Source organism: Lygodium microphyllum, chromosome 18 (genome assembly GCF_053477565.2).
Source record: "Lygodium microphyllum isolate KBCC chromosome 18, Lygodium_microphyllum_v1.1.10, whole genome shotgun sequence".
Taxonomy (NCBI): Eukaryota; Viridiplantae; Streptophyta; class Polypodiopsida; order Schizaeales; family Lygodiaceae; genus Lygodium; species Lygodium microphyllum.
Genome location: NC_141152.1, coordinates 121990968 through 122016876, shown reverse-complemented (window position 1 = coordinate 122016876; position 25909 = coordinate 121990968). Strand labels below are relative to the sequence as shown.

The following is a 25909-nucleotide window of genomic DNA, read 5'->3' as shown; positions in this document are numbered from 1 at the left end:
TCTTTTCCAAACCTCACTTTTTCAATCAAAACCCCTTCCCCTCCCCTCTTTCTCACCTGTAATCTCTCATTTTCTCTTTCTCCTCCCTTTTTTTATTAAACCAATCTCCATTTTTTATTCCAAACCTCCTATTTTCAATTAAAACTCCCTCCCCTCCCCTCTTTTTCATGTGTAATCTCTCATTTTCTCTTTCCCCTCTCTTTTTTTATTAAAGCCTCTTTCCCCTCCCCCCCCCCACTTTCATTTTTAAAATTAAAACCCCCTCCCCTCTCTCTCACTTATAATCTCTCTCTTTCTTTTTTCCCTTCCCTTTTCAATTAAATTCCTCTCTCCTCCCCTCTCTCTCTCATGTGTAGGGCCTAGGATTTCTCTCTTTCCATCTCTCTCTCAGTTAGATTAAACTTTTTAATTTAAATTTTTCTAAATATTTTTCTTCTCCCCCTCCCCTCTCTCTTTCTCATGTGTAGGGTCTAGTTTCTCTCTCTCTCAGTTATATTAAATTTTCTTTTTAATTAAATTATGAGAGAGAGAGAGAGAGAGCAAAAAAGAAAGAAGAGAGAGAGGGAAAACAGAGAGAAAGAATTATAGAGAAAGGAAATATAAAATTTAAAAGAGAGAGAAAGAGAAAAAAGGAAAAGAGAGGAGAGGAGGAGAGAGACGGAGAGGAAAAAATGAGAGAGAGAAAATACGAAGAGAGAATTTGAATACAAAGAGAGAATTATAGAGAGAGAAAATATAAAATTTAAAAGAAAGTGAAAATAAAAAAATTAAAGAGAGAAGAATAAAAAAAGAGGAGAGAGAGAGAGGGAAGAATAAGAAGAAGAAAGAGGAAGAGAGATGGGGAAAAAGAGAAAAGAGAAGAGTTTTTTTTAAATTTAAATATTTTTTGAGAGAGGAGAGAGAGAAAAAGAGAGAGAGAGGGAGGAAATATAAAATTTAAAAGAGATAGAGGAAGAGAAAAAAAGAAGGAAAATTAAAAAAAAGGGGAGGAGAAAAAAGGGCGGAGAGAGAGAGAGAGAATAAAAAGAGAATTATATATAGAGAAAAAATAAAATTTATAGAGAGAGGAAATATAAAATTAAAAAAAAAGAATAAAAAATAGAGAGAAAAGAAAAAATTTAAAAAGAGAATAGAGAGAGAGAGAGAGAGAAGAAGAAGAAGAAAAAAAGAAAAAAAGAGAAGAGGGAGAGAGAAGGAAAAGAGAGGAGAGAAAAGAAAAGCAAGGAGAGAAAAAAGGAGAGGAAGAGAGAAAACCAAAAGAGGAAAAGAAACTAAAATAAAAAGCAAAAAGAGAGAAAATTAAACATAGAAAATTTGAGAGAGAAAAAGTAAATTAAAAAAATTAAAAACAGAGCAAAAAAGGAGAAAAAAAAGAGAAATGAATTATTTAGTTGCCTCGAAGTGACCTAGCGTTCCTCGGCAGAGAAGCTAGTGATATTAGTAGTAAGAAGTGACACTAGAGTAGATATTTACATGTTTTCCTCTCACTTTTAGCGATTCGCTGTGACACAGACGGCGAACAAATTCCATTATCAACCGTAAGAGACCCCTAAGGCTCCTTTGTGTTTTCTGAAGAAACCAGGTACACCCAGAGTGTCCCTTCGCCTTCGAAGGTGCGATTCCTTGTGCACACACGGTTCATCATCACTGACAGACTGACGCAACTGGTCGACCCGTTTTTCCAGGTTGGTCTTCCTGATCATTTTTCACAGGTCTCCATTCTTTTTGCACGAGTGCTCAAATCGTCTGGAACGAGGAGTTCAATCTCTCGCAACATTACAGTTTCATATGTGATGCTGTGGGCATGGAGCTTAACTATAGTTCACTTCTGCAGTTGCATATTTTTCTGTGTTCAATTACAGTCGAAATCACATCTCGTGGATGTTGCATATGAGGTTTTCGTTAGAAAAGCTTCTTTTGTATTTGCATAGTTCACAAAAACAAAGGGGCAAGGGGCCAGGTTAAATAGATGGTTTTTCCCTCCGATTTCTTCTTGTTTATACAGAATTCATTCACATCTTCCTATAACAGTTTGATTTCTATTGCCACACAGAATGGGGCTCTGATTTCGTTTTGTTTATACAGGTTTTCATCACGTCTTCATATAACAGTGAAGATTTCCGTTGCCACACACCATGGGGCATAAGTCGAAAGATGGCCTTGGCCAGGCTCTCATCAGACAGCAGCGTTCTGATAAAACCCAGCGGCAGCGGGCAATAGCAGAAAATAAACCTGTGCTTGAATCTGTGATCGATGTCCGGGACTTGGACACCGTTGTTGAGGAGGCAGAGCTTGCGGGCCGGGTCTTCTCATCTGTTAACCCGCTTCCTGAAGTTCTTGTTGCTGCGTAAGTCTTGAGAGGCCCAGCTTTTAGTTTGTTTGTGGTTCAATGTTTGCCAATTCAGATCACATGCCTGGGTCTGTACAGAGAGGGCTCTGATGAAGATGGTTTGAACCCTGAGGAGAAGCAGAAGCAGCAGAAGGCAGAGGAAGCTCTGCACCAATCAAGTCTAAAAATTCCTCGCAGGTGTGTCTTGATAAGTCAAGGTGGAAATAATCCCAGCTTCTGCACTGCATACAGTTTGTCAGGTGTCAATTTTCTAGTCGGGAGGCTGCCTGATTGAGCATGGTGAATGCAATTCATATTTCATATTTTGAAATACACAAATGTGCACCATAGTGAGTGTGGATTTGTGCTTATGTGCCTGCTTTTTATTTGGGATATATTCAGACTTTTGTTTGTAAAATTTATCTTGCAGACCTCAATGGCATGGCAACATGACATCTGAAGAGCTGGATGCTCAAGAAAGGCAGTCATTCTTGAACTGGCGACGAGAATTAGCAAGGTAGTATTGTACATGAATTTTGTCTCATTGGTCTTTTGAATTGACTTCTTCTGCTGAATCATGCTCCAAGTTTATGAAGTTGACAAATTTAGAACGGTTCCAATGTGAATTAACTATTGGAGGTTTTTAACACCATAACTATGGATGAACTTACTCTTTGTATATGCATCTTTTTGTAGAACTACTACAACTCAAAACTACCAGTATTTTCCAACAACAGCCTCGTATCTCTTATTTCTCATGTCAATGTACTGATTATTTGTGTTGATTCTTTACTTGCATTTGTTTTCACCCTTTTTATTGAGTTGGAAGTTTTAATTTGAGTAGAGGTGCAGCATGAAAACGATTATCATTACATGTAGCAACAGTTTGATGACATGACAGTTTGTGTTGAGTCCTAGCTACAAACGAGCAGGTATTCAAGCAATGATTTCCCTTTAGTCTATGATGTTGTAGTACACTTGGTCATGTGGGTGATCAAGTTGACCTACAGTAGAGTGTTGAGACTCCATGTTGCCTGCCCAATCTGAGTCACTTTATCCAGCAAGAGTGGTCCCCTCTCCATATATGATCCCATAGGATCAAGGCCTATGTAAATAGCATAACATGTGCAAAGCAACTTGTTGGTGAGCTTGACTAAGGGTCTTTATGAAAGAAGATAGCAATGCCACCATGGAAGAAATGTTTGGCCTAGTGTGAATAAGGTAGATCAAGGAGGCACTAAGGCACTTATACCGAGTAGCATTTGGTAGGGGATCTTCAGTAGTCACCAACTTGGACTTAGGGTTTATGGGGCATGAGATGGGCTTACACTTAGCCATATCAAACTCCGAAAGAAGTTTAGAGATATACTTGTGCCAGGAAATAAATATGCATTGTGTCAACTAACAAATCTCAAGACCAATGAAGAAGTGAAGGATACGAATGTTTGTTACGTTGAACACTTCTTGCAAAACTTGTGGAGTCCAATCCGCCTGATGTGAGTCACTCCTTGTGATAATCACGCCATCCACATACAATATGACCAATGCACATCTATTTTCCTCAACCTTATAATAAAGGTTGGGGTCATGATGTGATCGATGGAAGTACTTTGTAGAAAGAATTGATCAATTTGTTGATACCAAGTGTCAAAAGATGACGTATGAGTGAGACAATAGGGTTTGCGGGGAGAAACACGGTGTGAACTCGGCAAACATGGAGAAGAGAAGAGAAGAGAAGAGAGAAGAAACTCTGATGAATGGAATGATGAAGTCTTGAATCATGGAGTGAATGTGATACAAGGGAACAAGGGTGTTGTAGCACAAGGAAGATGATGAAGACAACCACGAAACAAGAACCGCAATGTTCTCTTGAAGGGGTGTGAGGGTAGTGGAGCGGCTGGAGAGAAGAGGTGATGGACTGAATGAATCAGCCGTGAGGAATGAATGAGAGAGTGGTCTATAAATAGGCATAGTCAGTCTAGGATGGTGCCCCTTTTTGAGGCTGCAAATCCTAAACGTAAACCCTAAACGCAAAAAACACAAATTGCAGGTGAAGGGGTTCTCAACACCCCCTCTTAGGCCCAAAAAAGGGGAACAAGAGAAGAGTGAGACGTAGATTCAAGGCTACATGCTGAAGAATGCTCATGCAGTAGGTGGCACTTGGACAATGTCCCTCGTGGGAAAATTGTTCACTTGCCCAAGCACCCTAGTACAAAGATAATGAAAACATGCAATGCATAGGAGGAATGTTAGACTTTGTGTGGTGTCGAGAATCATAAGGATATGCCTATACTCGATCTTGGGAGATGGCTCCATGTTGACCAAGGGACGAAGTAGATCCACCTTGTAATCTAAGAATACCACCTGAAAGGAGACCTTTGAAGATAGTCAAGAGATTGGATGAAGAAGGAATACAAAGGCCTAGTCACCAAGTCGCTGTTGAAGACCCAAGGGCCCCAATCTAGGTGGATCCTCTAGATCCTGGGTATGAGGAGAAGAAACGATTACTTAAAGGAGAGCCACTCGAAAAAGTAAAAGGTGGTGGTGGGTGAAGAACTTCATGGCACATAGGGTTCCTCTCTGAATCGAAGGAAGTAGAAGTTGGAGCCTCCTTTGAAGCCGAAGAAGAACTGGAAGCCTCCTCTGAGGGCGAAGTAAGAAAATTCCCCTTTGAATTCGAGTCTGAGAGAGAAAGGGAATCAAACCGCTCATGGCTCACAGATTGCGAAGCATTTGATGACGTAGAAAGTGCCGTCGGTTGTGCCGAAGAAGGTATTTGGGGCGCGGAAAAAGCAGCCGGAAAGCACCTAGAAGTGGCCTCTCGAATCTGAGTGGAAGAGGGCGGAGAAGGAGGCTCAAGATGAGCCAAGGGTGGAGAATAGTCACGGGCTCTCAAGAGAGTGGACTGTGGAGGAGATGTGGGCCGTGGAAGCCACTATACCCGGAAGTGGGTGGGGGAAACCTCCGCACTGTGGGGTGGTCTCCAGGAGGGCTTATCGCCTCGTAAGGTCTTAGAGCCTCAGTGTGCTTGAAAGGACTTAGTGCATGTTGGGTGTAGCTTATTGCCTTGAGCATAATACTCCGATAGCTGATGTAGAACAATCTCTGTGGCCTAGAAAGGAGAGGTGGCACAAGAAGTGCTTGGTGTAAGACACATATACTCCGGAGGAGCGGGGAGCAAAGGTCGAAGTCGATAGTCTTCAGTGGGATGACCATTCGTGCCGTAGTAGGAACACCCAGTAGGAGGGCAATCTGTCGGTGGAGATGCCATGGTACCAGTGTGGCAAACTGGAGAAGGGAGGGGTAGTCACAAACCACAAGCCACAATGTCCGCCTCAAGGGGTGGGAGGGCAGGGGAAGGGCTAGAAATGGGCTGAACCACTAGTGGTCAGGAAGAACCACCAGCAGTTAAGGTGTAGCTGTCGGTTGTGGAAAAGGCTGCCAGCTAAGAAACAATAGTGCTGGTTGTGCCGCCAGCTGATTGGCTGAGCCACCAACAACAGCTTGTGCAAATGCAAGGGGATAGGGAGGAACCGCTTGTTGTAAACACAGATCAACAGAAGGAAGAACCGCCAGCTGGCTGGGCAGAACTGCTAGTCTGCAGCCAGTGTTGCCAGCAGCAGTTGCTTGAAAAATGCAAGCAGATTGGGTGTAGCCAGCGGCAGCACGAGCTAAGCCGCTTGCTGACAGGAAACAGCCGCCATGATGTAGGGCGGAGCAGGCCAGCGATAGAAAACAACCGCCAGGAGTTGAGCAGAGCAAGCGGAGGTCGGCCAGCTGCAAACACAAGCTGGGCTGAGCCTTGGGCTGGTTTGGCTGAGCTGCAGGCTGCAAACGCAGCTTAGAACAGCCGCCAAAAAACGTGTTGATGCAGCGGAAGAAGAGAAATGGATGCTGAACCACCACTGGTCTTTGCCTTCATTGGAGTGGAGGATCTTTGCTGCTAGGTGAGCAGATCTAGGTCCGATACCATGTCAAAAGATGACGTACTAGCAAGACAATAGGGTTTGCGGGGAGGAACACGGTGTGAACTCGGCAAACAGGGAGAAAAGAATAGAAGAGAGAAGAAACTCTGATGAATGGAATGATGAAGACCTGAATCATGGAGTGAATGTGATACAAGGGAACAAGGGTGCCGTGGCACAAGGAAGATGATGAAGATAGCCACGAAACAAGAACTGCAATGTCCTCCTACAGAGGGGTGAGGGTAGTGGCGAGGCTGGAGAGAAGAGGTGATGGAATGAATGAATCAACCTTGAGGAATGAATGAGAGAGTGGCCTATAAATAGGCACAGTTAGTCTAGGATGGTGCCCCTTTTGGGGCTGCAAACCCTAAATGCAAAACGCAGAAATGCAAAAATGCAAACTGCGGGTAAAGGGTTTCTCAACACCAAGACCTAGGAGTTTGCTTCAGGCCATAGAGGGCCTTCTGCAACTTGTAGAGATGATCTTGTTAGTAGATTAGTCAGCTCATGGTTGAGTCTGGACTTGTGGTTCAGCTGGCTGGCATCAGAGATTATTTAGGCATTTTATTTGCCATTGTTTATTGAGGTTTTGGCATTATTTGCAGCCAGTCAGCTAGCATTTAATGCTGTCTGACCAGTCATATTTTTGGCATTTATTTGCTCTATTTATTGCTAGGCTTCCTCCTCCACCATTTATTCATCACTTGACAGTTTCTGGGGAGAGGGAGCAGGTGCCAGTGCTTCCACAGCCGTTTATTTCAGCACATGTTTATGCTTCCATTGCTGCACCACTTGTGACATGGTATCGGATTTCAAGATTTGTGTTTCTACTGTGTTTTCCGGCTGATTTCAAGACTGTTTTACCTCTTGCTGATCAGGCAGCTACTGCTTCAATCAGGCGTCTAGTTTTGCCTGCGTTTTTTGCTGACATGAGCATCCGTACAGCCTCCGCATCCATTTCAGCATGCGTTTTGGTGTCTATGCCTCTCCTCTTGGTTGGGCGCTTCCATTATCGGGCTGTTTTTGACAGATTTTTTGACTTCTTACAGCAGCTTTTATCTTATTTTGATCAGATTTTGGGTTATACTGTATGCTAATTCTTGCTTTTTGCAGTCTGTGCTCGTGGTTTTGGCTGTGTTCCCTATCCCCATCCCTTCTTTTCTCTACTTCTTTTCTAAATCCTCTCCAGATGGCTCCTCCATGCACATTCACTGATGACAAGCTCCATGGACTTGATTATTACATGTGGAGTGTGGCGATGAAGGCTTGGTTTATCCAGAAGCGATTATGGTACGTGATTGGCGGAGCTATGGCACGTCCTCAACAACCTTCTCCTGTTCCATCTGATTTTGATGAAGACAACCATGAGGAGGCAATGCTTACATGGGATTCGTTATTTAGCCTTTCTTTGGTGTATTTCCAAAGAAGTCCTACCGGCGGTCACCTCTTGCCAGACATCCTCCAACATATGGTCGAAGTTGCAGTTGATGTACGAGGCTCCTTCACCATGCGGGCCGTTACTCTCTATGGCCAGCTCCAGCAGCAGCTGAAGTTTGAACCCAAAGATACAATTCAATCATTCCTACTTCGAGTTACTCAACTCTAGGATCAGCTTCGCACTGTGCAGTTTGTCCTATTAGAGGCACATCTTGTTGGTACGGTACTCTACAAGCTTCCTCGGGAGTTTGATGGAGTGGCGAATGCTTTATGGGCACAGACATCTACGACTCCTGTTAGTTTTCTTAATATGTCCTCGATGCTACTTGAGCATGAGGCTACTTTGCGACTACAGGGGAAGCTTCCGTCACATTATGGAGGTTCAGGTGAGGCTCTTGCAGCTTCAGAGGGGTTCGAAGATGAAGAAGTTGAAGGCCCAATGTTACCATTGTGGCAAGAAGGGTCATTTCAAGAAGGACTGCAAAGAGTTAGCTGCATCGAGGAAGAATAAGGAGCAAAAGACAAAGTGGAATGCGGACTTCTCCGACGAGTCATCATCTGTCTCAGATTCTGATTCCGATCCTTCGGCTAAGGTGAAGTTTAAGCTGCGGAAGGAATCCTCTTCTTCGGATCGTGGGAAGGGCTTAGTGGCCCCTTCCTCAGCTGCTTTCTAGTGGTGGTGATGTGGTCATCCGAGGTGCTAGGAGCTGAGATGGAAGATCCGATCCCTGGTGTGCTTTGAGCGGAAGTGGAATGTAATCCAAGATGTTGGAATGAAAATGTGAGTAGATTAGAATGTGAAGAACATAGTGGTGGGATGGGAGGGAGTTGAGAAGTGTGGTTTACTTGCTCAAATGAAACAGATGGTAGAGACATACTTGATGAAGGATATTTGCTTCGAGAGCCTCCTCTATTAAAGTTAACAAACTGAAAACCATCCAGCTTCTGCATGGCAAAAGGAGAAACAAGAGAGGGTTTTAGCTCATATGACTCAAATGGGTTATATGAACTTGACATAAGGCTTGGTTGAGATAATGGAGATGGATCACCAGACGTGCCGAATGCTGTAGTTCCTCCAAGATTAGAGAGATGGCCAGTTGCACCAATTGGTCTAGATGGAGTAGTAGCACTCGTTGGAGGAGTGTAAACCGAACTATACGTGATGTGTAAGTACTCCTCAAACTCTTCATTTGTAAGATGACCAAAACGAGAAGAAGAAGATGGTAAAGGTGGTGTGTCTACCTCCTCCTGGAGACCATAATGCCTTCTCAGAGCCTCGAACGATGGAGAAGCTTGACAGGGCGTCATAGGATCCGAAGAAAAAGGTGCCTGAGACATCGAGTCAAAATTGAGTCGCGTGTGAGTCTCGCTCAAAGACTAGCCTCCACAATCATGGTAGGATACTCTTTAGAAGAGTAGCGGCTTTGATACCATGTGAAGATATGCTAGGGTTTGCACTGAGGAAACACAGCATGTATGACTAAGAGTGAAACACAAAGACTCGGAGAGAGACAAGCAAAACTCAAACCCTAAATGCAAAATGCAAAAACTCAAAACTCAAACACAAATACAAACACAAACACAAAGAGAAGAAACTTTGAAGTGAATAAATGTTGTAAATAAATGTAAGAGTGTATAGAACACCCAAAGGGCAGAGTAATGTAGTGTCGGAGAGTGATGTCCACCGGAGACAGATCCCAAGTGCTATGACCATCAATTGAAGTGTCGGAGTGCGGGAAACACTAAATGTTGATCTTCAGAGTGTCAGGGTATTGTGGCAATAATAGGAGAGGCGTTTGTTGATGTAGACGGCCTACTAGATAGCAAAAATGCAAAGTATTGTAGCGGTCGCCTAGTGGGGGAGATGGCAGCAGCCTATCACCTAGTTCTAGATGCTGAAAACACAGGCTGATTAGGTGCTATGATGATACAACAGATGGCTGAAGACAGGCTGCCTAGGGCTGGATAGTGATGGGCTGCAGACGGTGGTGGTTGGACAGCAGATGGTAGGTGGCTGATGGCTGAAATCTGCATGGTAGAGTGAGAAACCTGCACAAAAGGATGAGGCTGAATGGTGGGCAGCCCGTCTATTTATAGATGTTGAAAGGTGCCCCAAAAAATTAGGGTCTTGGGGGGTCACTGAAACTCTCTCAAATCGCATCAAATTTGCGTTTTTCATGAATTCAGCGTGTTTTGGGGCTGTTTAAAAATGCTAATCAGTTGTAAAGTGTGTTTTAGTTTAACACAAACTTCATTTGCTGGAGTTGTTCATATAGTGTAGCTGCACACATGGTTGAGGGTGTCTCGTACAACATCTGAAGCTTTGCCTATATTTTTAAAGCTGTCTTGCAGGAGGTAACCATCGAAAGAACCTCTTTAGAGATACAGTGAAGAAGAGCAGAAAATGCATGGGCATCATTGGAATCCCATGTGAGCACAACTTCCTCATGGTTGTCCTCGTCAAAATCTGCTTGAAGGGGAGTGGGCTACTCAGGACAATCAATAGCTTCATAAACAACATACCATAACCCCTCGTGCGCAAACCATATCAATAGCTCCATAAACAACATACTATAACCGCTTCTTCGCAAACCATACTTTCATGATAGCACTCCATGTTAAGTAATCAGGGGTGTGAAGTTTGTCATCAATAGGGTAGTAGGGGGGAGCCATTTGGAGAGGACAGGAAGATAAAACGAGTAGGAGGAGAGAGAGAGTACAGCCAAAGCACAACACAAACTGCACTAAACGGAGTTCACACATAGTGGGGAGGGTAATGGATCACAAAATCAGCAAAAAACAGGAGGGAATTAGCCAAGATAAGATGGACAGCAGCTGAAACCTTGTTACTGAGTCTTTAGGAGCCCAAGAGGCTGCAAATGCAAATGTTGCAGGAAGTAAATGTAGACAAAGAAGCATTAGAATATTTGATAGAGATCGCTTTGTGTAAGTGGCTGCAAAAAGGCAATTGTTGGGCAACCCTTCAAGAGTGAAGTAAACATAAAAACGTAGGTATTTGATGTAGGCTTGATAAAGAGGGTGTAACTATATGATGCTAGGTGAGGAGGGATGGCGTTGAATGATGTAGGTTGCAAAATGCTAGGTGGAGATGGATGTAGAAGTGATGAACTGTAATGTCCCTTGGGTTTTTAAAGGGGGCCCCTTGGTATGCCATGTTGAAGAAGAGTTGGATGGAGTGGGGTTTTTTGGAGGGGGAGGGAGGGAGCGGGGTTTTTCTTGGGGGGGCGGTTGGGGCGAGGGGTGTGCCATGTTGTGGGAGAGTTGGATGGAGTGGGGTTCTTGGAGGGGGATGCCAAGTCGTGGGGGTAGTTGGTTGGAGTGGTGGTGGAGAGGATGGAGAAAGGAGAGGAAAATATGGAAGAGAGTGACACAGTGTTAGAAGGAATGAATGTGCGGGATGATAAACTGGTGGAGTCAGTGCTGTATTTATAGGCACAGACTATCTGGAGTGTTGCGCACTGAAGTCTCTCGGGTGATGTCTTGACTCTTATGGGAGGTGCCCAAAGCCTTTTTGGGGCTGTAAATGGAAACCAAAAAGAGGAATGGACGAAGGAAAATATATTGAATGACTTGGTTTCTCAAGACCCCCTCTTAGGCCCAAAAAGGAGAGAGAGAGGAGTGTGAGAGAGAAGAAGAAGGTAACATGTAGTGAAGAATAGTAGACAGGACGAGTTGATAGAACCGGAAACTCAACCTGGGGAGAGAAGCCACAAGCTCCATTACTCCATGCTAGAAGGTATATGAAGGCCTAGCCACTAAGCCATGGCTAAATCATCCAAAGCTCCAAACTAAGAACTTGTAGATCCTGGATGCCAATAGTAAAAAGAGGATAAATAAATAGATGAGGAAATAGGGGATGAAATGGGTGATGTGGCATAGAGATGTCAACCACCTCAACAAGGTAAAGGGTTGTCGAAAAGGGGCGTGAAGAATTGTAGGATGAAAAAGGACCCCCTCGAAAGCCGAAGGAATGGGATCTCTCTTTGAAGAAGAAGAAAGATGTGCCCCCTTTGAATCCTCCTTTGAATGGATGAGAGAGAGAGGGAATCAAGAAACTCATGGATCATGGCCTCCAAAGAGTGTGATGATGAAGGAAGTGCTGTTGGCAGTGTCGAAGAAGGTATTTGGGGCTCCAATTGAATAGACACTAGATAGCTCCTAGAGATAGCCCCTCAAACCTGAGTAGAAGAGGGAGTGGAGGGAGGGGTATCACATTGAATCTCCTCAATTCCCGCATCGAAGTTGCTATCCATGGGGTAAGACAAGGGAGGTGAGGAAATAGATAGCTCCTGAGAAGCCACGGGTGGACAATTGTCACTGTGTCTAAGTGGAGCAGATGGTGGAGTTAAAAAAGAGGAAGGAGTTGGACAACCATAGTCTCTTAAAGGAGTGGACTGACGAGAAGATGGTATCCAACAATCACTCTCTTAGTGGAGCGGATTGTAGGACCATAGGTTGTGGCCGTGGAAGCCATTGGACTTGAAAATAGGTGGCAAAAACCTTCGTAGCGCATTGTGGCAATTGCAGGAGGTCTTGGCGCCTGGTGATCCTCCTTTTGCTCGTAAGGACTTAGTGCGCATCGGATGCATCTTAATTGCTTTGAGCGTAATACTTTGATAGCCGATGTAGAACAATCATTGTGGCTAGAAGGGAGGTGTGGCACAAGGAGTGCCCAGTGGTAGATGTGTGTGCTTTGGTGGTGTGGGGAGCAAAGGTTGAAGTTGACAGTATTCGGTGGTATAATTGTTCTTACTGCAGTAGGACAAATGGTGGTTAGTCTGAATGATCTTGAACAACATGATCTCACATAGCATATATGTTGGCCATAGATGTCCTTCAATAAAATTCCTGCAAGAAAACAAAGAAGATGTTGCCACTGGAATAAAGGTGACCAATAAGAGGTGTCCTCGGTATAATGGGGGTCTGTCGGGCCATGATACAGAAGAAGGCTGATTGGGGCAAGGTGGATGGGGAGTATCCGTTGCCAAAGGGAACCCACAATGCCCGGCAGAGAAAGGGAGCAGTAAATGCAGAGGAAAACAGGTCTTCAAGCTGTACATGCATGTACTAGGAATGCTCGGAAATGGTGTACCTGCAATAAATGCAAATCTGCCTTGTTGCTGGCCTGAAAAAAGAGGCCGCCCAGCACAAAAAAGAAGTCACCCTGGTCTGCAAAGACCAGCTAATTTGAAATGCAGCATAGAAAGGATGCTGTCCACATGTAAACAGGACGCCCAACAGAGAACAGTGCTGCCCAGCTGAGAAGAGCTGCTGCCTAGGAGGACTGTGACCTGCTTGCACAAAACACAGATATAGGGGCTGCCTGCACCCAAAACGCAGGTAATGTTGGCCCTAGTTCTGTAGCACGTGTACCGGGGGACTGCCTGCAGAAAATTTAGTTCTGTTTTGGTGTCCCCTAGCCAATAGAATGGCCACCCAGCCTGTTTGACGTTGATTGGGTGTAGTAATGATGCCGCCCAACCTGGTAGAGGCCGCCTAGGAGCAAAACACAAATCTGCCCTGGTAAATGCAGCCTTAATTGAAGGGCTGGAAACAAGCCACCTTGCCCTGTTTGACTCCAATTGCAAGGTTTGCAGCATGTGGGGATGATGCCTGGCAAGTTTTGTTGCAGATAACACACTCCTCTTCGAGATCTTCGGCTTCCACGCACGGCTCTGATACCACATGAGAGTGCACAACGAAAAGAGGAAAGTGAACATGGATAGGAGGAGGAGACAAAGAGAACGCGGGAGAGAGAAGGAATGATGTGACTGCAATGGTTGAAGGTACAAGGCTGCAATAGTCAGCCCTAACATGTAGCTCTACGTGTCAGTGTGGGCGCCAGACGGTAGCAAGGGGATGAGAGCATGAGAAGGGTTGGCTGTTCACGAAAGATCAATGATGGATAATGGACGATGAAAGTGGGAGGGTAGGTTGCCTATATATAGGCATAAAAGAGGGAAAACCCTAAATGTGGTCAAACCCCTAAAAAATAGCCAAAAGTGTACAAAAAATAAATGCACCAATGTGCCCTCCATCTAAAGTGGTTAAAACACACAAAATGATAGACAAATACAATGTCAGAGCTCCTAATGTCCTCGTTTGACTCATATTGAGGCTTATAAGTAGGAGATTACCACACAAGACTCACGACTACTAACATGGAGATAATGATGCCTACTCAAGATGTGACGCCATGTGGAAGAAGAGCAGCTAGAAAGCCAAATGCAAACTCCATCTACCCATGATGATGACGCCGATTGATGCCAACTGATGGAGGACGCCAACTAATGAGAAGCCATTGCTACCATAAATGCAGATTTGGGAAGGAGATGATTGACGCATGGTAGTAGCAGATGGAGATGGTGGAAGGAGAGAGGAGAGACGAATGTCTCACGAATAAATGAAAAAAGTATGTTGGGGAGTGGTGAATGAATGGGTAGTGTTGTATATATAGGCACAAACAGTCTGGAGTCTCACCCATTGAAGTCGCATTAGTGGGGCTTTGACTCTCTCTGGAGGCGTCTCGAAAAACTTTTTGGGGCTGGAAATGGAAACCAAAAATGGGAATGAAGAAGGGAATTGATCTGAATGATGTGATTTCTCAATAGAGGGTTGACAACCACATGGGTGGAGATGGATGCCGAAGCCACAAATCGTAATGTTCTCCTTGCGGGTGTGAACGGTAGTGAGGATGGAGAAAGGAGAGAAGAATATGGAAGGAGTGACAAAGTGTCAAAAGGAATGAATGTGTGGGATGATACATATGTGGAGTCATTGCCATATTTATAGGCACACTGTCTGGAGTGTCGCCCATTGAACTTTTTTATGTATGATTACACCAAGCTATCTATGCCATTCAGTTATAATCTATTACTAGTTCTTCATGTTTGTAAACTCTAAACAAAGGGATTTTTCTCTATACACGTGCATGTACGGGTGTATGTTTATATATACATACATACACATACACACACACAATTGCTATGCTTAGGTGGATCGTACATCAAGTCCATGAGCCTCAAGTTTAAGCACATTGCAAGTAAGGACAATCTAATTGTAGATATATAGAGCTAGATTTGATGATGAGAAGTCTCTTCTTGCTGATGATGAGGCTGAGATTTCAGCCACACATGTAGATTACTTTTGTCATGTTTTGGCTATTGAAAGCTTTGATGAGGCTATGTATATAGGAGAATGACTGAAAATCAGTCAATATTTTAGCACTTTGACTAGAGGTTGATTGGAGTGATGCTAAGTTTAAAAGGATCAAAAGAAAATCCTATGGATACTTCTTGAGAGAGAGATTGCTATGGAAACACTCAAGGATAAGAGGAGAGCAACCATTGAGAGTAGTTTGTGACAGGACTATACAGTCGTGGGTGATGAAAGAATTCCATGAGAGTTTCTGGGTAGGTTATAGAGGAGTATGGGCTACATACGAGAAAATCAAAGAGCACTACTAATGAAAGGGATGTATATAGACATCACTCACTTTGTATGCTCTTGTTTTGGCCAAATGTTGTAGGTGCGATCTTGGGAGAGGGCCTGAATGCTGGGCAAGAATGTAAAGGCATAAGCAACATGTGGCAATCCACTACGATAGGAAGGAGAACATCCTAATGAAGTGTAATTGAAGTAGGAGGAGAAAGCACCTGGTCTTGGCGGGGAAAACACAATCTCCATCTCAATGTTGATCAAGGATGTTGAGGCGTAATCACCAAGACAAGGGTCAAAAATCCATGCCTTCAACCCAGTCATGATCAATGGATTCTTGCAACTTAGTTCTTAATTGAAATACAAAACTCAACATGTAATTACTAGAAGAGAAACTAGAAACTGCATACTAGTGCTTCATATCAAACCTATTGTAGTCTAAAGAGACAAGTGTAGTTAGCATATGTACCCTATATGGGCTTGGCTGAAGTAACTTAAAGATCTAGGCAGTCTAGCTTAGCTTAACCTATAGGAAAGTTTGTGATCCAACATGCAAACTTGTTGTCATGATTTGTTGGCTACACACATGATCTTGCTGCCGAGGCCTAGCATCGCCAACCATGTGGCTCTCCTACCACATCATCTTGGCATACTCAAGATCATTCGAACATGGGCATTGTCCAAGTGTATTATATATGGTTGTGTTTGTGTCTTAGATGTCCAATGTTAGTAGTCGTGTGTCTTGTGTGGTCATCTCCTGTCCGTGTGCCTTAGTCTGTTAGCCAATCATTTCCTGGACAGTCAGTGCCACGTCAGTACAGTACGGCAGAGGAGGTGCCACGTCATCAATGCCACGTCAGCAGTGCAATTAGACTGCACAGTCGGCTAATTTTCTGCTATCGATTTCATTTAATGCAGCCGACTTGATGCTGTTTTTTTATTATTACTTGGCTATTTATAGCCGGTTCCTATGGCACACTTTATTATTCACTCTTCAGTGATTTCAGATTCTGATCTTGAAGATCTGTTGGCTGAGACAGACTGTGCTCGGGCTGACGGAGATCGAGATCATCAAGTCGGAGACATACGCATATATTTCCTCTGTCCCCTTGTGTATTTCTGCACTCTTATACAACATACTACACCGCAGATTTTCTGCGTTTACACTCTCTTTGTCTCTCTCTCTCTCTCTCTCTCTCTCTCCTCTCTTTGTTCACTCTCTCTCAGTCTTTGTCTGCGCTTCCGCATCGCTGCACCTTGACATGGTATCAGGCTCTTCCAATGGATCAAAAGCTTAATGATGACAATTACCGCATCTTGCGGGTGATGATGTTGGCCATTTTAGAGTCTTATGATTTGGCAAAATTGGTGATGGAGGAGATTAACAGGCCCTCGGCGAGGGATGAGTCCAAACTCTCTTTCAATGCTCGTGCGGAGTTGACCAAGGCCCAGTCTCATTGGGACAAATTGAATGCCAGGATTTGATATTTTCTGTTTCTGTCTTGCACCACAATCGTGATAGCTCACATCGAGCACTTGACGGTGGCTCGTGAGATATAGCTGGAGCTCGACGAGATGTACAACCGGATGATCCTGATGAAGAGGGTTTCTTTGGAGGTGCAGATGTGGACTTTGTCCGTGAATAAGTCTTTTTCGCTTCGGGAACACATCAACAAGCTTCGGCAGCTTCAAATGCAGGTTCAAAATGCGGGGAAGCCTACTTCCTCCGAAGACATGGCGATCACTTTACTATCCCAGTTGCCGCCATGTTTCGGTACTTTTTATTCCGCTCTTATTGCTTCAGGGCGGGAGTTGACTCTTTGGTGGAAAGAGTTGGTTCCTATGGTCTTGGACCAGGAGGAACAATTGAAGGGAGAGAATGCTTCCAAATCGGAGGCATTGGTTGGTCAAGCCTCTCAGAAAAAGGGGAAGGACCAAAAGAAGAAGAAGGACAACAAATCCAAGAAGGACAAGGAAAAGGAATCAACTTGCCATATCTGTGGTAAGACCGGTCACTGGAAGAAGGATTACCTCGACAAAGACAAAAAGATACAAAAAAGAAGGACACGAAGGACTTTGGAGCGGTGGCTATACTCTCATCAGTTGCTTTTCGACACTTAGCAGTCATTGAGAACTCTACACCAACGACTTCTGATGTTGCGATGACAGCTCCATAGGCTCAAGAGTGGATTGTGGATTGTGGTGCCTCACAGCACATGACTCCTTCCGTTGGTGTTACCCATTTGTGACCTTCGCGTGGGCAGATTCTCATTGGAGATAGCTCTTCTGTGTCTATTGCTGCGTGAGGTGAGATGCAGCTTATTCCAGATGGACGTGGTGGTACCCACACCTCTAAGGTATTGCATGTGCCAGGATTGGGGTATCATTTACTTTCAGTTCATAAGATTTGTGCTCTTGGCCTCTTGGTGGAGTTTGATAGTGATACTGTTCGAGTCCTTGATCGTGGATCGAGAAAGGTTCTCTCTGTAGGGTATGAGGAGAATTGAGTCTACAAATTGAAGTCTTCTTCAGCTCTTACTTCTCTTCTTCTTACTTCTCAGACACAGTCCGAGCTATGGCATGCTCGATTTGGCCACGTGAACTACAAGTACCTTCGGAAGGCATCGCGAGGGTCGTTTGTCCAAGGCTTGCCGGACATAGTGGTGAGCCATCAGCCATGTGTCTCCTGTATTCGTGGGAAACTGCATTGGGATGCGATTTCCAACAAAGCTTCTAGGCGGTCTACTTCACCCATGGAGCTTGTATCTACGGATCTTTGTGGCCCGATGAGGACCGAGTTCTTGAAGGGGAGCTTGTACTTCATGTTGATTGTAGATGACTACAGCAGGATGACTTGGGCCTATTTCTTGACTTTGAAGTCAGAGGCTTTTTCTCAATTCAAGGATTGACTTCTTTTTGAGGAGAACCGTTTTGGTCGGCGATTGAAGACCTTGCGTTCAGACAAGGGAGGTGAATTTATGTCTAATGAGTTTGCTCGTTTTTGTGCAGATAGGGGCATTCACATGAGTTTGCTAACACCAACACTCCCCAAGAGAATGGCATTTTGGAGCGGAAGAACTGAAGTGTGATTGAGATGGCACGTACCATGATGGAGCACCGACATACATCTTAGTTTCTGTGGGCCAAGGCAGTGGCTACCGCAGTTCACATCCTTAATCGATATCCTACTTCGGCCGTTGACAGGACGACACCTTTTGAGGCTTACTTCGAGACTAAGCCTGATGCCTCTTATTTCAGGATCTTTGGGTGTGACGCTTATATGCACATTCCGAAGATGCAGCGTGGTAAGTTCGAGACGGCTTCCCGACGACAGGTTTTTGTTGGCTATAGCTCCCAATCCCAAGGTTATCGTTTGTTTGATCGCGTTAAGCGGGATGTCTACACGAGCCAAGATATGCAGTTCGTGGAAGTATTGGCCACAGAGGGGGGTGAGGAGCACCCCGTCCTTGGAGATCCAGGGGAGAGTTGGGCTCTTGAGACAGTTTCTTTGGAGCTAGAGCCTCTTGATGCAGATTCTTCTTCGGATTCAGAGTCTTCTCTTGCATCGGCTACCCTCGAGGAGCTTTCGTCGGTGGATGTTCTTGAGTCTTCAGTAGATGGAGAGCGACGGGGAGAGGTTCGTCCTTCTCCTCGTTGGGCCCTTGACACCCTGCGAGATTCAGGGATTGAGGGGATGGAGAAACGAGGCACATTCTTCAGAGCTTGTTTGCTCCAACTATTGTTTGCTGACCCGTGCTATGCAGGATCGAGAGAATGCTTCAATGAAGGAGGCTTTGTAGTCTGATCATTGGCGGAAGGCCATGGAAGCTGAGTTGGAGGCTATTGAGAGGAATGGCACTTGGTCTCTTGTGCCTCATCCCTCTCACAAGAAGGTGATTGGTGTCAAGTGGGTCTTCAAGACCAAGTACCTTAGCGATGGTTCTTTGGACAAGCACAAGGCTTGCCTTGTTGCTAAAGGTTTTGCTCAGCGCCCATGCATTGATTTCCATGATACTTTTGCCCCCACTACTCGTATGGTAACTATTGGAGCTGTTCTTGCCTTGGCTGGCCATAGGAGATGGCCTGTTTATCAGTTGGATGTGAAGTGGGCCTTTCCAAATGGTGACTTGCAAGAGGAGATCTATGTTAAGGAGCCTCCTGGCTTTGGATCCTCGGATGGGAAAGTTTACATATTGAAGAAGGCCTTGTATGGCCTCAAACAGGCTCAGTGTACATGGAATGAGAAGATTGACTCGTCTCTTCAGTCGAAGTTGGGATACATTCAGGAGCTCTTGGTGACATTTGAGATCGGCCCATTACTATTCTATGGATCCGAATCGGAAGGCCACTTCACACTCAGATTCTCTGTGATGGATGCTTCACGCTACCGTCAATTGATTGGATCCTTGATTTGGCTTCTCAACACTCGTGTTGATCTTTGTTTTGTTGTGGGTCTTTTGGCAGGGTTCATAATGGAACCCAAACAGGTGCATTGGCAAGTTGCCTTGAGGATTCTTCGGTATTTGAGGGGAACCTCTGACTTAGGGATTTCTTATCCCGCAAGTTCAGATGCTTCAGATCTGGTTCGTGCAAGTTGGAGTGACTCGGATTGGGCTGGCGATGTGGACCATTGACGGTCTACTATAGGCTATTGTTTTATCTTGGGTACATGTGTTATCTCTTGGAGTAGCAAGAAGCAGCCCACAAGAGTCCTTTCTTTTACTGAGGCGGAGTATTGGGCTGTGTCTTCCACCACATGTGAGGTAGTGTGGCTTCGGAGATTGTTGAAGGAGCTTGGCTGGCCCCAAACTCGTCCTACTCTTCTGTGGTGCGACAATGAGAGTTGCATTGCCTTGGTATGGAATCCAGTATTCCATGCCCGGACGAAGCACATTGAGATCTAGTATCACTTCATTCGGAACAAACTTTTGGATGGGACCATTGATGTGGAGTATTGCAAGACAGAGGATAATCTTGCAGATTTGTTTACGAAGGCTCTTCCTCAGGCTCTTCTTCAGCAGCATTCTAGATCCCTCAGTCTTTTCACCCGTCCAGGATCAGAGAGGGGGTGTTAGCCAGTCATTTCTTGGACAGTTAGTGCCATGTTAGCACAGTATGGCAGAGGAGGTGCCACTCATCAGTGCCACGTCAGCAGTGCAGTCGGACTGCATAGTCGGCCAGTTTTCTGCTGTCAGCTGCATTTAATGCAGCCAACCTGATACAGTTTTTAAATTATTTCTTGGCTATTTATAGCCGGTTCCTGTGGCACACTTAATTATTCACTCTTCAGTGATTTCAGATTCTGATCTTGAAGATCTGTTGGCTGAGACAGACTGTGCTCGGGCTGACGGAGATTGAGGTCATCAAGTCGGAGACATACGCATATATTTCCTCTACCCCCTTGTGTATTTTTGCACTCTTATACAGCATACTACACTGCAGATTTTCTGTGTTTACACTGTCTCTTTCTCTCTCTCTTTCTCTCTCTCTCTTTTCTCTGTGTTCACTCTCTCTCAGTCTTTGTCCTACGCTTCCACATCGCTGCACTCTGACATAGTCAGAGTTAGACGAGGACATTAAGAGCTTTGACATTGAATTTGCTTATCATTATATGTGCTTCAGGCGCTTTAGATGGAGGCCACAATATTGCATTTCTTTTGGGCACTTTTGGCTGTCTCGGGTATCCTATTTTGGGCCTAGCCACTTTTGGCTTGAGTTTGCCTATATATTGGTGGCTTGTCCTCGTACTCTTGTTATCCATTATTGATCCTTTGTGATCAGCAGCCCTCCTCATCCTCTCATCCCCTTGCTACTGTCTGGTGCCCACATTGACGCATAGAGTTGCGTGTTGGGGTTGATTGTTGTAGCCTTGTACCTTCAGCCATTGGAGTCACATTGTTCCTTCTCTCTTTTGTGTTCTCTCTTCGTCTCCTCTTCGTGTTCACTTTCCTCTTTCCATTGTGTGCACTCACATGGTATTAGAGCCATGCATGGGAGTTGGAGATCTTGAAGAGGAGTGTGTTGTCCCGACAAAACCAGCTAGGCGCCATCCACACGTGTTGCTGCCTCTGCGTTTGTCATCCGACAGGGCAGGGCAGCCTATTTCCAGCCCTATAGACTGTGTTTACCAGGGACAGATCTGCATTTTGATGTGGGTGGCTATTATATAGGCTGGGCAGCACCAATTTGTGCAGGACTAGGCCCTACATTGCCTGTGTTTTCATGCAGGCATCCCCCCCGTGCATCTGCGTTTTGAATCTTAGCAGCCTCCTTTCAGCTGGGCAGCAGTTATTCAGGTTGGGCAGCAGTTTTGCAGACTGGGCGGCCTGTTTTCAGGTGGACAGACTCATTCTTTTGCTATGTTTCATATTGGCTGGTCTTTTGTGACCTGAGTGATTTGTTCTTGGTGCTAGGTAACCTGTGCTAGGCCTTAAGCAGGGCAGATCTGCATGTTTTGCAGGTACTCCACTTCTAGGCACTCTTGGTCTCTTATCAGCCCTTGGATTGGCTGCATTTACAGGTTGACGACTTGTACTCATATGCATTTATTGCTTCCCTCTCTGCCCAGTATCGAGTGGTCTCTCACACCTCAAATACTCCTTGTCTACATTGCTGCTGATATATCTTTGGTTGACCCGTAGATATATGGACCCCATACAGGTGGAGAATATCCTAGCGGCAACATCTTTTTTCTTTTCTTGGAGGTACTTTATCAAAGGACATCTATGGACGATGTGTATGTGTAGGGGATCGTGTGGTTTGTGATGATTCAGACTGACCACAGTTCTCTCTCTCTTTCTTGCTATATTTTTCTAGGGTTTCCAATCCTTGATTGGCATTGATGGCGTCTCCTGAGTAGGTGCCAGTCCTACCCTCTCTTCCCACACCCGACAAGTTGGATGGGACAAATTGTCCTCTATAGTCATGTTCCATGAAGTGCCTCCTCGATGATGGTGACTGTTGGGATTTTGTTACTTTCCTTATAACCTAATCTATCGTGGATCCTCATGATGGTGTGATCGCGGATTCAGTAGCTTTATGGGAGTAGTCAAATGCAAGAGATCGCTCTTTTCTCTTTTTGAGTTGTATAGATTTTGTGCTCAAGCATGTTAGAGTATCTACACCACCTCAGAGGTTTGGAGAAGATTGACATCCCTCCTTATGATCTAGACATTTGAGCATTGATTGCGGTCATTTCTTCGGAGGACCTAGCTATGATACTTCTCTCATATCTTCCGTCACCACCTTATGATGTGTTCTATGTGAGTCTTCTCACTTCTTGTGATCGGGAGAGACTTACTTGGGAGGAGCTTGTCCCATTGGTGCTTGAGCAGAATGCACGTCACATTGAGACAGATTCTTGGAGAACTTGTGCATATGGCCGTGCTTATGCGGCCTTATCTTCAGGTATAGGACAAGCCAAGTAGAAGAAAGGGAAGAGGAAGAAGTGGGAGTCATCTTTCGACTCTGATACAAATTTTGTGGGGAAGTGTAGAGGATATCCCACATGTCCTCATTGTGGGAAGTCCTCATACCTTGAGGAGAAGTGTTGGAGGAAATATCCTCACCTTCGTCTTGGAGCAAAGTGTGGATCTATATCTATATCAGAGCCTTTGTCTACCTTTTCTTTGTCACCTGCCATTACCACTCAGCTGATATTTCTACACATTTATTAGGTGGAGTATTAGCAAGGGCATAAGAATCAAGATAGAGTGCTCGCGGCTAAGGTATGCACAGTGAGAGAGGGAGTGAGTGTAGAGTAAAGAGTGAGGAAGAGAGAGAGAGCTCGACACTCGATGTGGGTACAATGACGAAGTGTACCACTTTAGGTTTTTGATAATATATATTAAGTACTTGTGTAAGGGTGCGTGCACACCCAAACACTGCAAAAGGCACGGGGACCCTTTATTCTCAACAACCTTCCACCTAAAGGCAACATGCCTGAAGGTAGAGGAAAGAATCAACTAAGTCTGTGTATGTACAAAGTTGAAATACACATATAGTATCCAACCCCCATCATTTGGTGGCAATGAGCAAACTACTCTACTGGAAGACTCTTCGTGAGAAGGTCTACAAGATTATTATATGTATGTACATTGACAAGCTCAATGCTCTTGCTGTTAAGTAGAAAAAATGATACCTGTATTTTCTTTGTCTTTGCATGAAAGACAGGATTCCGTGCTAGCATGATAGCACTCTGACTATCACAGTGGAGGATAGGAACCTCTGTAATGCCAAGCTCTCTCACCAAACGTGAAAGCCATAAAGCCTCCTTGCATGCCTTAGTGTGGCAGACACACACTCTACCTCTGCTGTAGACAATGCAACAGATGTGTGCAACCTAGATATCCAAGAGATTGCTCCCCTTGTGAACGTGAACATATATCTTGAAGTAGACTTCCTGCATTAGGATAACCACCATAGCTTGCATTTGTGAAGCCAACAACAGATGACTTCTACTTCCCAAAGTAGATGCACAAGTCCTTTGTGCCCTTGAGGTATCTCATGATACCCTTTATTGCTTCCCAATGCTTTTTGCCACGATATGCCATGTATTTGCTAACCACTTCCACTGCGAATGCAATGCCAGGATGTGTAGCAACCATAGCATACGTCAAGCTACCAACAGCTGAAGCATAAGGAATCTTGGCCATCTCAGCCTTTTAATCTTAGATGTAGGGGTGTCATGTGCACTAAGTTTCTCATATGGAGGCAATGGTACACCAATGGTTCCCCCCCTCCTCCCCCTTCCCCCAATTGAAATGTTGCAAAACCTTAGTAATATACTCCTACTATGACAGATAGAGAAGACCTTGCGATTTGTCCTTGAGTATATGCATACCAAGAATATGATTGGCCTCACCAAGATCCTTCATATCAAAGCTACTGTGCAGGCTTTGTTTCAAGGAGTCCAAAGCATAAACATCCCTGCTTGCAATCAACATGTCATCCACATACAAAACCAAGAGAATAAGACTGCCATGTGTTGCCTTCTTGGTGTATAAGCAGTGATCAACTTGAGATCTATGGAATCCATGAGATGGCATAAATGTATCAAATTTATGATACTATTCTCATGGTGCCTGTTTCAGCCCATACAAACTCTTGTTGAGTTTACATACCATGCGCTCCTTCCCCTTTGCAACAAAACCCTTAGGCTGCTTCATATAGATCTCCTCATGCAGATCACTATGTAAGAAAAGTGTTTTTACATCCATCTGTATGAGTTCTATATCTTCAAATGCAACCAAGCCCAAAATGGTTTGCAAAGTAGTCATTTTGACTGCAGAAGAAAAAATTTCATCAAAATCAATTCCATCTTCTTGCTTGTACCCTTTAGTGGCTAGTTGTGCCTTGTACCTTGGCAAAGGACCATAAGTGACTTTCATTTTGTAAAACCATTTGCATGGTAGCACTTTTGCCCTTTAGGCAAATGCTTCAAATCCCAAGTTTCCCAAAGTTTTCAAGTTCTAGGTGTCCAAATTGCATGGAATTAAACCCGTATGTACATAAAATGACCAAATGGCACACAAAATTTTCCCAAATTGCGAAAGCCCCAAATTGCATGGGGTCCAATGTGCATCAATGTTGAGAAATTGGGTAAGTTTCAGCCCAATTTTTGCATATACATGAAAAGCCCCAAATGTCGGAGGCAAAATGTCACAAATTCTTGCAATTTCTAAGACAGATATCATTGTTGTGTCTTGCTCGCACCAAATTTGGACAAATCCCCAAATTTCTGGCACAAATCTGCTCGAAATCCTGAACTGTGCTTATACGCACGAACACTGGTCAGTGAGCAAAGGGCTTGCTTGCAGGGAACTTTGAAAAAATTAAAAATTTTTACAAAGGAAAAATGACGAATCTTCCCCATTTACAGCCACCAGCCCATCGCCTGCTCGTGTGACCTACGTTAGACTAGAAATGATGGTCGCCTGCTCGCGTGACCTGCGTTAGATCAGAAATGACGTTTTTTGGACCTGCGCCTGCAACCACGTAATTGCGTCTGACCAGGAAGTGACGTTTTGACCCGTCTGACCAGGAGGTGACGTTTTGACCTGCACTTGCAACCAAGAGTTGACATTTTGATCTGCGCCTGCAACGTGGAATTGTCACCTGACAGAAACGTAACCTGTTGACTTGCACGGGCTTCGAGAAGTGTGAACACCTTAGCCGCAGCTCTGATACCAGTTTGTAGTGACAGGCGAGCGCGAGGATTGAGACACACAGGGATTGTTAGCAGCACACAGAGAGAGAGAGAGAGAGAGAGAGAGAGAGAGAGAGAGAGAGAGAGAGAGAGAGAGTGTGAGAGAGTGAGTGAGAGTGAGCACGATCTTTTTGGGTACAATGACAAGTGTATCACTTTAGGTTTTTAGATAGATATATATATATGAAAGTACAAGTGCTAAGGGTGTGCTTACACCCGAGCACATTAAAAGGCACGAGGGCCTTTATTCCCAACAATCACCTGTGCTGGCGTAAACTTGTGTGATTGCTGAAGGCATTGACGTGCCCTGTGGCTTGTTGATTGTACCCTCATAGACTGCTCCTAGCCTGTTGCTTGGTCCGTTTGACATGCCGCCTGATCGTCTAATCTGTCGCGTGCTCGCCAGGCTTGCCCGCTTGACAGTCACTTGCTAAGGCAAGTTATCCGCTTACCAATCGCCTTGAGAAGTGTGCACTCTTGAGCTGTCTCGAGAAGCGTGCACTCCTTGCGTGC

At 44.7% G+C, this 25909-nt stretch overlaps 1 protein-coding gene across 1 annotated transcript in view; it reads left to right on the top strand.

The window, feature by feature from the left end:
• The first annotated feature begins 1474 nt into the window (after positions 1–1474).
• Positions 1475–25909, top strand: part of LOC148021320 (GTPase LSG1-1-like) — a 29840-nt gene continuing 5405 nt past the window's right edge. The window contains exons 1-4 of the mRNA XM_087699193.1: positions 1475–1685; positions 2086–2347; positions 2429–2527; positions 2760–2846. Of these exons, the coding sequence (XP_087555319.1) occupies positions 2136–2347; positions 2429–2527; positions 2760–2846 (398 nt within the window). The 5' untranslated portion in view covers positions 1475–1685; positions 2086–2135. The remainder of the gene's footprint in view (positions 1686–2085; positions 2348–2428; positions 2528–2759; positions 2847–25909) is intronic.